Below are 14,391 nucleotides of genomic sequence, written 5' to 3' on the forward strand. Positions count from 1 at the left end.
TTGCTTTATTTTGAGGATTTATTCTTATACTTAGCCATATGGTTATACTTAATAGGGAGGAGCAGAGAGAACAAGTCTAGACCATTTTGTCGACCAAATTTTTAGCCCAATTATTTTTACATTTACTGAATTATATCTGACACTGCATGGTTTTCTTAAATTGGAGATATCTAGCCAAGATACTATAACTTGGTAAGTTTGGATTGATTTCTTGTATATAAATTGTCCCTGGTTTATTTTGGAGGAATTATTACTTTAATCCAAATTTTAAGGTGCAAAAGTTAACAAAAGAGCCTGGGGTCAGAATGAGGTTCTAGGTGAATGTACCCACTTTGTAGGGCTACTGTGGTCATTTAATGAAAAAATACATATATGCACGTATCCCCAGTGCATGCAGGCATACTGAGTGCCCAATAAATGGTAATGTGCCCTTTCTTCTACACAGCCCATTTTTTTCCTTAGTTGTTTAAAGCCCCTGAGGACAGAAAAATCTCTTTTCATCTTGTATCCCTAGAGTCTAGAATGGTACCTGGCAATAAAAATTGAATTTCCTGAAGAGTACTGATATCATTTTTAATACTTCCATCTCCTCCCAGCCATGCTCTTTCCTTCTTTTCAGATTTCTTTGACCTCCTTATGATTCAGTTTCTTGCTTGAATTAATTCATTTTTAGCTTTGTTACCTCTATTCATTTGCTCTGCCTCAAGCAATAAGCTTCTCTGTGTTCATATATTTTGATGCTTCTCTGTTTCTCAGTCATCCCATTCTTGGGCAAAGATACGTTTCTTTGCTTCCAGAATGTTAGGCCATGACGATCACAGCCCGTGACCTGGCAGAGAAGGAATATTTCTTCATAGCATCCATTTTACTTGCTCAGAGTAGTAGGCCTACCTCACAAATAGAGATTTTTAGCCAATTTATTCACTCCTCATAACAGATCAAGAGGCTGCAAGATGTTCTAAATTTAATTCCAAGTTACTGTGATGTCAAATAAAACCTAGATAAACACAATTAGCATTTAAACCTCAATGTCTCCCAAATCTGCACCACATATTGCCATGTAAAATCCAACTCCAGGAGATGTATTTACTTTGCCTTAACAAATTAGGTTAAAAATAAAACACTTTGAACTACTTAAAAATTGTATGTGTGCTCTGGCACTGCACAATAACACACTGTACAAATTGAGTAACAATACACATCTGATATCACATCTGTGTACTATTTCTTCGGGACTTCAAAACAAAAATTTCCAAACTACACCACAGAGTTTCAGAGTTCTCTGCTAATTCTGCCACAGATCTGACATTATGCAGAACTTAAGCTCAAGGAGGTCACTGTGTTTAAAAAACAATACAAAAGAAGGATTTATATTGACAGGTGACTTAGAAACAGAGTAGGACTCATGTTTAGGGTAGATAGCACACAGAACTCAGTAGTAATCTTTCTCTCAGCAGAAAACTTAGCTTTTAAGATACCCTCATAACTGGAATAGATATTAATGTTAACATTTTACTCAATTTTTATTATTTAGTTTTTTTCTTTGTATTGAAATAAGCAGTTTGCAAAGACTTCCTTTCAAGTCATTAAAACATGACTAGGTAGGAAAGATAAACACTACCATACTTTCACTTAAGATACAAAATATTCCTAGTTTCTTTTCAACAAACAATGTCATTGGTTCTAGGAAATGCTACATCTTTTCAATTCAATGTCATGTCATGAAAAGTAGAAAAACACAGTGTGAGATAATTTCTTGAATCCAATGTTTTTAGTAGATTATGACTCTTTTTAAGCAATAGTCTTTGTATTTCTGTGAAATTTAGGGTGAAATCAACATCAGTCTTTGTGTACACTGCCCAAATCTAATCAATATTTCTGACAGAGGAGTTGTGGTCTTCACTGCTGATAGAGCAAATAGTTTTTTTTTACTAAGGTAGTATATTTTCTTGAATCTCTATGAAATGATGGTTAAACTTACACAGAATGAACCTCAATGAACTCTGAGAAGTGCAGATGTAGTTGTCATAAGAAACCAGTAATATTTAATAAGTTTATATGACCTGAGATACTGATGTCTGGGTGTGTGTCTGGGGTCAACTGGGACAATTTGGTCAGAATGGTTCAAATTTAGGTAAGAAAATTTCATCCAGTCAATTAAAGTGAGTTAATGGTTATTTTGATATGAGAATATGGACTTTATCTGATTCTAGGAGCACAGTGAAAACATAATGCCTAAAAATGATGACTGTGTCTAAAGCATGACTATTTGGTAAATGTTAAGATTAGAAAAATATAAGAGAAAAAACTTTTTTTTTCTAGAAAGCCTGACTGTGGCATATGACTAAAAGCTCAAAGTTCCAATTTTACATTAATTACATTTTATAAAATTTCCAATGTTAAGTAGAAATTTGGCTCATTAACTAAAAACAATTCTACAAAGGCAATATTGCTCTGGTAAGATTGTTAACTCTGGAGGATATTTTATTTAATTGACTGCATGGACTTCATACATCTCCATTATCAGTGCCTTGAAAACCAAACAACTTTAAAAGTTAGCAGCAGTTTCTGCAAGTACAAAAATACACATTTATTACATAACATGATAGTAAAATTTGTCAAGATATATTATACAAACTCAAAGCATTTTAGATAAAGCATCAGTCTAATATATTATATAGATTAACAGAGTATAATAAAATGGCATGTTCTTCAAATCATATGATACTTTACAGCAATATTAACAAACTATTCACATTAAGTATACAGGAGTAGCTAAGGGAACACAGAGTGGGAATGGTTATTTAAGAGCTTCAACATCTATTTTCTTTTATGCTTCAAACTGGGTAGATGATTTTCTTCTACTCATCAATATATATATATATATATATATATATATATATATATATATATATATGATTTATATATATATATAAAGGCTAGAACTATTATTTTGTTAAGTAGAGAAGAAATTTCTTCCAGAAAGACATTCTAAGCTGGAAGTTTCATTCACATCTTGCAGTTCCAACAGTAGTTTTGCCCTAAGGGTAAGGGACATCCCTGTTGCCTTTATATACCACCAAAAAATGCATATGGACATTAGGAACCTAAGTACAGGAGTGGTCAGTTAGAAAGTGACATCTACTTCACATCTGTGACTGAGATAGCCAGTGTCATGAAGGAGTTCTTTGGACCCAGAGTTCTAAAAGCTAATTATAATGCTTAGGACAAACAGGGCCATGTACCCTAGAGGTAGGTAGCACCCATAGCTAATACTGAAAGGACTTTTTATATCTTACAGAAAATACGTTTTCCTTTATAACTGAAAAATGCAACATTTAGGACAACAGGGAAAGAATATTTGACATGAAAGTTTCCTGGTGGCTCAGAAAGATAATACAGAATAAGCTAGTTTGTGGGAGAAAGGTCCATCTGATGGTGGACTAAAGATACACAATGGGTTCTAAGCAACTTCTTCTAAGTAACAAGTTCAAATGAAAGAAGATGCACATCCTTTCTTGACTCTAACCGTTCACAGTGGCTGGCCAGGCCTAATAATCAATGGAGAGAATCCAGGAGATATACCAGTGTAACTTTAAGGCAGGAGAAAAGAGAAATTTCCATGGATATAAAATAAACCAATGGGGTATACACTATCTGTAAACCATGAATCATTTGGGACAAAAATATATAAAAACATCTATAGGTAAGAAAATCCAAAGCCGGTAATTAAGAAGGCCTGACAGCCACTTTGGTGGGTATTCTATTCTGCAACTCTTCACAACCTGGTAACCTCTAAAATTGCTCTCTTTACTGCCAAATGATAATCAGAAAAAGGATGATTTATCAGTAATTTTTTCTGGCTGTGTGCTCTAAGAGGCAAGGCTACAGAAAAACATTTCGGCAAAAAGGAGCCAGACTTTGATCACATGTTGGCAACAGCATTGGTGTAACAGAGAAAAGGACCATTGTTGCAGCCTTCCTCCACACTCAGACAACACATGCTTTCAGGTCACCTTCTCACAGAAAAGCTGCATTTCAGGAGAATGTTCCCAGCGTAAGTACCTTTGGGAAGGACAATGAGATGAGCAACATTTCCTTCTTTTTCTTCATAGCTCTGTCTTCTGGAGCCTTTGCAGAGCAATGCAATGCTAATAGGAAAAAGAATCAAGCAACACAGAAAAAACAGAAAAAAGATATCATGATACTCATGGTTTTTGGATCATTCTACTTTTTTCCAGTCAGCTACATCAATGGGCTGTTTTCTGGACTAATCCAGTGAGGGCATGTGACTATAAGATGTCACAGAAATGGCCACTGGCTTGGATTCAGGGAAATGTTTGACACGATTTCCTTCATTACTAGGCATTCTTTTCTTTCCAACACTTTGATTAGTGGCATTTTTCTTGCCTATTTATTAAAGACATTCCATGGAGTGTGGATGGTTTCTCTGCACCCTTCCCCATTCTCCACCGTCCCCATTCTTCACTTATGACTCCCTGTCCTTCTCAGGAGATTAATCTTACATAAGGCATGTTTTCTACACAGAAGATGCTTTCTCTAACTCTGCTGGTTATCTCTAAAATCACACGACAGGACCAACCCCATGCTCTAGTAAGGAAATGCCTCACAAACACTTAGGTGATGCATTTGTTTTTTCAGTCTAAACTTTTTGCCAAATGGTTTCATTAAAGAGATTTTGTTGTCCTAAGTATTAGCAATAATTATCTTTATGCTACCTATCCCAGATATATTATAAAAGGGTAATAATAATTATTATCTTCATGTCATTATTAGCCCAGTTTCTGCTCTTACTGTGGTAAAATGTCTTTGGTTGACGGTTTGTCCCCAACATCACCAGCTACTGTAGGCCCTAAGCCTGGGCTGGACACATCATCTACAATCAAAGAGCTGGGTGAGGAACTCGCACGAGGCAGAGAACCAGGAGAGCACTGCCCACTCGTCTCGCCTTCCTCATGTGACTTCATACAAAACTTGAGTCTGTCTTCCACTAGGCTGAATGGAGAGTCAATGTGTTTCTCTAAGACTCGGCAGGGATCAGCGCTATACTGCTGGGCTATTTGCACAGCTCCAAGTCCTTCTGTTACCCCTAGGGGCATGTCCTTCTGTTTCTCTTGCAGTGAGTTGGCTTCTGAAACACCAGAAGCAGGTGGAGGTGGCTGCATGGGTCCTTGTACAAAAGCCACTTTCTTTTCCTCTGATCTGGTTGCCTTTGCTTTGTTTTTGAGGGACCAGTTTTTCAAACTGGCCATACCATTTCTCAGCCACATGCTGGGATGCAAAGTTACAGAATGCATTTGTGAATGTCGTTCTATAGTGTCCTTTTTTATATAGGCCAGGTGGCTGCTGGCCTGCTCTGAGGAGGTACCAGGCAGTCCAGAAATGAGACTGGAACTGCAAAAGTCAGAAGAAAGTTCTTCCTGCTTTCTTTGAGCTTGAAAAGTGCAATCTATTGGAGAGGAAGTTTCAGTGGGTGTAAACACAGAATGTTCTGAAATCTGAGAAAAAGCACTGTCTTGGGAGCTCACTGATGAGCCAGATGGGGAAGTGCCCGGGGAGGACAAGCTAGAATAGCTAGTCCTTGGGCAAATGTTTAATCTTGAGGGTAGAAACTTCTCAGTGTTTTGGTTTGTGGCACTACTCTTGCCCACTTCAATCCCCATGACCAAGCTCTGATTAATAAGCTTTTGCCCCTCCATTTGCAAAGACTTGTGCTGCTTGAGATAATCCTCCTCTCCATGCAAGTGACTGGCTTCATAGCTAGTTTTATTTTGTTTTTTTGAAAAAATCCCCCTGAGATAGCTCAGTTTGGAGTGCTGGACATCAATGTTGGGCTCTGAGCAGCGCCGGTGCCTCCGTGTGCTCTTGAGAGCATCTGCTGTGTGTGGTGAGGGGTGTCCGGACGTATCTTCATCAAAGGGCTGGTCCCTGGGATGATCATGTGAGGACATGTGACTGTAAGATGCCACAGAAATGGCCACTGGCTTGGATTTAGGGAGAAGCTTCACAGGATTTCCTTCATTACCAAACAAGCTTTTCTTCTTAGCATTTTTATTAGTGGCATTTTTCTTGATATCAGTGCCTACAACTAAACTCTGTTTAAAATATATCTTACCCTCTTCCTGTAGGAACTGATTCTGCTTCAGATGGTCCTCATCTTTTTGTGAGAGAATTGCATCACAGCTGGACTTGCGTAGCTTTTTCTGGTAAAACTCCCTGAGAGAGGAAAGCTTTGAGTCCAGATAGTCCATGCTGGGCTCCGAGCAGCGGCGATGTCGCCTCGGGCTCTTTGAAGCATCTGCTGCAGCTGTAGACAGATAGCTGGGGGTTGTCATGCCAGAGGTGGCCCCAGCATGGTCCTGCAGGGGGGCCTTTCTGTATAGTACTGTAACGGTCACCGGTGTAGATTCAAGAGGCTGTTCCATTTGAATGTCTTCAGATTTAGAACGGTCTAAGTCAAAGTCACTGAGGGTTAAAGGACCTTCCACCTCAGGCTGGTCGAGGTCGTAGTCACTAAGAGTTAAGACAGAGTCCATGCTTCTGCTCCCCTGACCAAGGTTCTTTACCAGGTCACTACATGGAGCATCAACATCCTCATTCAGCTCATTTTCCAAGCTGTCATAGGAGGAATCAGTCATTTGTAAGCAAGAGATATCTGTGAAAAAAATCAAACCATGATCAACATTGTTTTTTATTCCAAATACATGCTGCCTTAAAAAAAACAAAAAAACTCCCACAAACTTATGGTGCTTAGTTCCTCTTTCCATATAGATTTTTCAAATTTCTACTCTCAAGGAAAAAAAAGGATCTTTCACAACTTTTTAAATTGTTAGTGCAGAATATAAAATGAAATTGTTTGGGTATACTAGATTTATCTCAGTTCCTGAAGAACTGTGCTTTCCTTAACTAAGATTTCCTCAAAGCAAGGACACATGTCATAATCACAAGAAATGGCAAACAAGAATAAATAAAAGCATCAATGCCAAGTATACCTAGGTTCTGAATAAGAATGCTTTCTCATGTGGATTGCTGGTGAATGTACATACTTAAATCTAGTCTCAGGGGAGCCATTTACTAACTATCAATTTCTCTTTGACAAAGTTTTTTAATGTTCATTATTTATTTAATCTTTAAGACAACTATAAAAGTTAGACATTATAGTTATCCATATTTTATAGATACAGAATCGATGTTCAGTGGCATAGAATAATTGGCTAAAGATAACATAACTAGTAATTGGTGATGTAGGAATTCTTATTCTGGGAGGTTAAATGTCTTCAATTCTGCTCCCACTCACACCCATGATTCCGGTCCTTTTTAAACTGTTTTATAGCACACCCAAGTTCTGAGGTGTCTCAGGGACACTAAGAGAAAGAAGAGTAAGAGAAAGACCAGGTCTGCCTCTAAGCCCGCTACTCCAGTTTTAACTACAGTCATTCTATTACATATATTAGCATTCCTTGTAAAGTTTTATTTTTTTAAAAAAGGGTTAAAACCATCATACCATAAATGCTACCACTAAAAATTTCTTGAAGTATGGGATCTTGTCTTACACATTTCTAACCCCACCAGAGAGTTAGCATTAGCAGGCTTCCTAATGAAGGAGTCCTAGGCCCATGGACCCAGATTAGTGGTTCCCTTCACTTTAGCTGCTGTGGGACCCAGGACAATCACTGTCACCCCATCGTCACAGACATGTGCCTATTTTTCATTAAAAAATCCAATTATTCACAATACCTGAGGTATGCTCTCTAGTATCACATCTCACTGAAACCTCTCCAAAGAGGGAAGTGATTTCTTCTCCAAATATTTTACAGCAATTTTCAATCAGAAACTGAATCACCAGAGTGACCTGCACAAAAAGGGATAAAAATGAAGTGCTATTTTTCATATAGCGTGTTTTATAAATGATGTTTCATATATGAACCCTGATTTCAACAAAAAATGCAAAAGAATCCTGTGAAAAATTCATGTTTGTTTTAAAAGTATACAAAATAGTTTCCCCTAAGAAACTATGATACTATCAAGGGTAATTTATGTATAGAGATTAATTTTAGTCAGTGGACTAAAGTTATTATTTGTGGCCTTGGCCTAATGCTAGCAGTTTTATTCTAATAGCTCTGTCTTTAAAATTATTGTAGTTTTAAGTATTCTCTACAGAGTATTTGGGGTGAAGAAATACACTTTGTTATTAAAATCCATAAAGCATCATCAGATAAAAACTTACAAAATGTATTTCTTATATAAAAGGCAGGGGTCATAAGCTTGGGAAGAGGGCATCCTCTGTGGGTTTACTGTGAAGGAGAGAGACAGCTGGAGAGAAAATTTGCATTTTGCCTGACTGATCCTCTCTACCTATGCATTTCCTTCCCTTAAGCTCCATAACTGGAGGTGCTTGGGGAAGAGGTAAGATTTCACTACAGATCTTTGTGCCTCCACTGAGATGTACTAGTTTCCCTGCCCCAATACTGAACCAAAGGAGCAGGCAGAATAGTGGGAGAAAAGGGAATTGATATCCTCAAACCCTGTATTAAACACTAGGCACTACAGGAGTGTGATGAGCTAGGTATTATTACCACCTCCATTTTTCAGTTGAGAAACTGGATCGATATAATTGATTTTGCCCAAGATTGTACACCTGGCAAGAGCTGGGGCTGAGAATTGAACCTTGGCTTGTCTAACTTCAAAGTGCTTGTTTATTTTTAAAATCGTATCAATTGCTTTCTTACTATTCTATGGTTTAAGTCAGTCATAGTTTTTTGCCTCTTTAAAGGGAAAAGAGAAATAACCCAACTACTAGCACTCTTCTGCTTAAGAAAGCACTTTTTAAAAGTTTACCAGGATAGGATAAAACAATTAATAACTCAAATTTATATTATTTAAGAAAATGTCTTTCAGAATAAACACCCTGAATTTTACGTTCAAAATGGAGACTCAGTCCCCCAGGGCATAAAAATGAAAAACTTTATTACCTTTTTTGTAAATTCGTTTTCTAGTTCTGGGCTGGAGGAAGTAGAAGGCCAAAGAATGCTTGGAGCGATGCACACTGCCAAATTAAACGCAGTCATCTGATTGGAGGAGGAATGTTGCTCAATGTTGTGTAACACGCCAAAAAGGTACCTTAGAAGAACAACATTGGCGCTTGGAAGCTGGTTTAACAGCCTAAAGACAGAAAAAAAAATGCAAGACATTTTTAAGCTCTTTAAAGCAAGACATTTCATTAAAAATTTGTATAAAGAGGCAACCCTCGCTTTTCATGGGCTTCCCATGCAAAACAAGAACACAGTCCGGATGTGCAAGAATTTCAGTTAATACGGCACCATGCAGGATGAGGACTTTCTGTACAGAAAGAGAGAAAATAAGCACTGTGGATTTAGTTTTTATATTTTGAACATAGGCTTCACAACTTAATGAAAATGTAAAAGAATGCAGAAAAGTGGCTCAAAAAATGCTGCCTGAACTATTTACCTGAAACTAGTATAATGTGTTTTAACTTAGGTAAATCATGTAACATTTCATAATATTTTCAACCCAAACTCACAAAACGCTTTCTGATGAAATTCAGCAACCCTTAAACTTAAAGTGCTCCTTTCTTTCCAAGTAGCAACACAAGAATCGTTATCTCTGGGGGGAACCCAATCTTTTAGCTACTTAAGACTGCCAGGTCCATTCTGAGAGCTTATGCTCTACCTCACTAGCTTCCAAAGTCAATTTGTCCCAAATCTCATCTCACTAGTATCAGTTTCACATGTAAGTCAAGCTCATCATAGTCTATTTTCTATTGTTCTTATTTTGAATTGATAAGGGATTTCTAAACTATCATTCACTGAAAATGATTTTTATTACCATCCAGAAAACATATATATTGATATTCATGGTTGCTGCTTTTTTTTTGTTTGTTTTTAACAAGAATCTGCAACCAAGAGGAGAAAATTAGGTAGTCTGACTCCCGTTGCAAAAATTATAGAGAGGCATTTCTTCAGCATAGTAAACTTACAATGAGTGTAATTTTGTAGGAACAAATTATGAAAGACATTGAAATGGACCAAAAGATGACTGTGTATATTCAATGGAAAGTAAGACATTGTCTAGCATTTTATGGAGGTCTTATGCCTTTGAGCTAATTTTACAAACTCTAAGTTGCAGATAAATGACAGCAGTGCACCTAATACTTGTCCATAGAACTGAAAATTCTGTTTGGTGAAGAGAAAAGTGATTTATTTGTGCCTTACTCCCTACCCCTCAATGCCCCAATAGAGAAAGCTAGTTTTGCATCTTTCTGTAAATTCATTTCAGCATCTCTGATTCAAATACATAAATTGTGGTAGTTTAAAATCTCCTTTGAACTGGTTTCAACATCTTATCAGTTCTCTCATTAATTAACGATTTCAATTGCATCTTTTATGTGTTCATTTTATATTTGTAGTAAGAGTCATAATTTTACCTTTTATTAAAAAAACAAATAATCCTTTAACAGTAGTGTTTAGTTTTAGACAATGAGCCACAAGTATACCATCTAATTTTCACTATCTCTGAATGGTTTCCACCAAACCATATCAAAGCAGAGATAACAGTATTTTGTTCCGAGGCTTTGATATCTGTTTTCTTCAACAGCTGTACTATGTTCTTCTATGGGTAAGAGATGTCTATCAACAGCAGTGTGTAGATAAAAATTCATAAAGTTGCACAAGAAAGAACTATACCAAACAACTATATGCAAGAAATGATATTGGGATTCTTGGGTTTTCAAAGAAGTGGAAATATATATTTTTTAAATGGACACTTCTTTCACACTGTCTTATAATGCAGGAAATATCACAGAATGGGGGTGGGTGAGTTCTGCTAGCAACTTCCCTTTGCGTGAGTATAGACGATGCATTCCCTGTGATCAGGCTGTAACTGTGCAACTCCCTTTTTCCTTGACACTTTTCAAGACTTAACTGCTTCTCTGCAGTAATTCCACAATATCTCCTCCCCATATCTCATTTATAGCACAGATTATACTGTATTGTAATTGTAATTCTTTTTTAAAATTATATTTTATTGATCATGCTACTATAGTTGTCCAGATTTTTTTCCCCTTTGTCCCCTCCACCCATCACCCCCAACTCCCTCAGGCCATCTCCCCACCATTGTTCATGTCCATGGGTCATGTGTGTAAGTTCTTTGGCTACTCCATTTCCTATACTGTACTGTACATCCCCGTGGCTATTCTGTAACCACCTATTTGTACTTCTTGATCCCCTCACCCATTCTCCTTCTCCTCACTCCCATCTGCCAACCATCTGGAACTAAGTTCTTTTCTCTTGCTGCTTTTAAGAGTCTCTCTTTAACTTTTGGCATTTTAATTTTGATGTGTCTTGGAGTGGGCCTCTTTGCATCCATCTTGTTTGGGACTCTCTGTGCTTCCTGGACTTGTATGTCTACTTCCTTCACCAAATTAGGACAGTTTTCTTTCACAATTTTTTCAGATAGATTTCCAATGTCTTGTTCTTTCTCTTCTCCTTCTGGCACCCCTATGATGAGAATATTGGAACACTTTAAGTTGTCCCAGAGTCTGCTTACACTGTCCTTGTTTTTTGGATTCTTTTTCCTTCTTGTTGTTCTGCATGGTTGTTTTTTGCTTCCTTATGTTCCAAATTATTGATTTGATTCTCGGCTTCATCCACTCTACTGTTGTTTCCCTGTAAATTGTTCTTTATTTCAATTAGTGTATCCTTCTTTTCTGAGTGGGTCTTTTTTATGCTTTTGAGGTCCTCACTAAGTTCCTTGAGCACCCTTATATCCAGTGCTTTGAACTCTGGATCTGATAAATTGCTTATCTCCATTTTGTGTAGTTCTTTTTCTGGAGTTTTGATCTGTTCTTTCATTTGGGCCATGTTTCTTTGTCTCCTCACTCTGGCAGCCTTCCTGTGTTTATTTCTATGCATTAGCTAGACCTGATTTGACTCCATGTCTTGGTATTGTGCCCTAATGTAGTAGGTGTCCTGAAGGGTCCAATGGCACAGCTTCTGGTATCACCCAAGCTGTGTATATGAGGTGTACCCTTTGTGTGGGCTGAGTACATCCTCCTCTTGTTGCTGTTGGCAGATCATCTGGAGGGATTTACCCAGGCCAGTCAGCTGCAAGGACTGGCTGTGACTACTGACCAGCAGCCTCCACCCTCTGTGGAGGGTCAGTTCTTCGGGGGCAGGGTGGTGGTACTCTGATGTGGTCTATAGCCATCCACTGGGTGTGCTGGCCCTGCAGTTTTCTGAGTGGTAAAGTCTAAGATCAGCCCCCAACTTTGTTGTGCCCTGGGGTACCCTGCATGAGCTATAAAGCAATATGAGATGGTTGCTACCTGTGCTGGGCTTGGAGATTCCCAGGCAAAGCCCAGCTGTGCATCTAATCTGGTTGCTGCTAGGGCTCACTGAAGGCAGCTGTTGCTTATTTGATAGGATTTAGGAGCCAAGACCAGCAGCTTGGGTGGGCCCCAAAAGATGGATGTGGCAGAGTCTCCAGGGATCTCCAAGGCAGGTCAAACAGTGTTAACTAGGTTGATGGAGTCCAGACATGGCACCAGCTTGCTGGCTCTGTGGGGGACTTAGAAAAGGGACGATGGCCTCTGTTCACCTGATGCCAGATACTTCAGTTTCTCCCTGTATACCTCTGGTACCTTTCAAGCTGCTACCCCAGTGCTGGAGCTCAGAGGGAATGAGTCTGAGTAGGTGAGTCTGTGTGTTGGTTCTTTTGAGGAGCTGCTGGAGGCTCCAGCAGTTTCTTCCACCAACTCAATCCATGCTGGTTTTTTCAACCAGAAGTTGTGAGGACTTATCTCTCTGGCACTGGAATCCTGGGCTGGAGGGGCTTGGTGTGGGTCTGGGACTCCTTGCTCCCGAGATATCCCTCCTGAATTTTCATCCACGTGGGTGTTGGGTCAGCCCATTCTGCATCTGCACCCCTCCTACCAGTCTGCATGGATGTGGTTTCTTTAGTTCTGTAGTTGTCAGACTTCCATTCAACTCAATTTCTGACATTTCTGAGTGATGGTTGTTGCTATATTTTAGTTGTAATTTTGATGTGGTTGTGCGAAGAGGTGAGCCATGTTTGCCTATGCAGACATCTTCACCAGAAATTCCTCAAATTGTAATTCTAATTCTTGCTTTCTCTATGTACTCTCCCAGACTGAGAGTTCCTTGAGAGAGGAAATTTTTTTCTGTATGAATTCATTTGCCATGTGAGCTATATAAGGAGTTGTCTGGTTAAATGTTTACCAAAATTAAGATCATAAATTGTAGTTTGGGTTTATAGTACTAGCTACTGGTCTAATGGGTTTCAGCTCTTCTCAGATTTAGATATACAGAAGGTGTACAATGGTCAAGTGTGCCATGTTAATAAGATCAGGGAGAAAATGATAATAATGACAGTAGTTAGCTTCATCTATTTTTAAACCAGTTCCCATGGATATGATTTTGATATTCGTCATTACTTTAATAGACAAGCTTATAAAATATAAGTTTTAAAAAATATTTTTGAGACATAACCAAATTAGAACAATTACCTTTGAATTGTATTTATTTTCTCTTCATCATCTCCTTGATCCATTACACAGACCCAGTGATTGTAGAGATCTGATGAGAAAATACTTCCAGGAATATTTCGTAGAAAGTCCTTACAGAGAGGGAAAAATATTTTAAATCATTATTTTCCACCCTAAATATGTATTAAGGAAATTATAATACATTTTGTTGAAAAGTTCAGCTAAGTTTTCCCTTCTTTGGAATACACAGATCTCGATGCCAACTCTCCACTGATGTGCACACATAGAAACACATGCTTTGATTTTTTTTTTTTAACAAAACCCGGAGTTTTTGTTAGAAAAACAAAACAAAAGTGGAATCTGGATTATAGTGTGAAAGATACAGGACAACCTGTTTGGGGTGAAAGGCCCTGTCTGTGTACATGTGACATACTAGTACTATGTGACAGGGCCTGACAAATTATTCTAAATCTCCCTCCCCCCTTTCAAATCACTAGTTCAAAGAAATACATGAAGATATCTGTGAGGCTCATAATGTTGTAGTCACTCATCCAATCATACTATACATATTTACTCATATGTACCAGGCACTGCTTGAGGTGCTAGGGACAGAGCAGTGAATAAAACGAAGTCCCTGTTATTTTCAAACTTTACATTCTAGTGGTATTGGTGAATAATTCCATCTAGAGGTACTTAAGAGTTTCTTCCTGTATTCCCCATAGAAGGCTCTCACTTCTTGGGGGAGAAAGCATCACAGGCAATGGCTGGGTTCTGGGAGCCTGGGCACCACCCCCGTGCCTGTTGTTCATTAAATAACATGTCCCCAGCACATCATCCTTTCTGGCATT

General features: G+C 38.2%; 1 protein-coding gene across 1 annotated transcript in view; it reads right to left on the bottom strand.

Moving 5' to 3' along the window:
* Positions 1 to 2,957: 2,957 nt before the first annotated feature.
* Positions 2,958 to 14,391, bottom strand: part of ARHGAP20 (Rho GTPase activating protein 20) — a 122,533-nt gene continuing 111,099 nt past the window's right edge. Inside the window, exons 12-15 of the mRNA XM_024570834.4 lie at positions 13,565 to 13,674; positions 8,994 to 9,183; positions 7,759 to 7,873; positions 2,958 to 6,676 (exon numbers count right to left, since the gene is read on the bottom strand). Of these exons, the coding sequence (XP_024426602.2) occupies positions 4,812 to 6,676; positions 7,759 to 7,873; positions 8,994 to 9,183; positions 13,565 to 13,674 (2,280 nt within the window). The 3' untranslated portion in view covers positions 2,958 to 4,811. The remainder of the gene's footprint in view (positions 6,677 to 7,758; positions 7,874 to 8,993; positions 9,184 to 13,564; positions 13,675 to 14,391) is intronic.

The sequence above is a fragment of the Desmodus rotundus genome, chromosome 5 (assembly GCF_022682495.2).
Source record: "Desmodus rotundus isolate HL8 chromosome 5, HLdesRot8A.1, whole genome shotgun sequence".
Taxonomy (NCBI): Eukaryota; Metazoa; Chordata; class Mammalia; order Chiroptera; family Phyllostomidae; genus Desmodus; species Desmodus rotundus.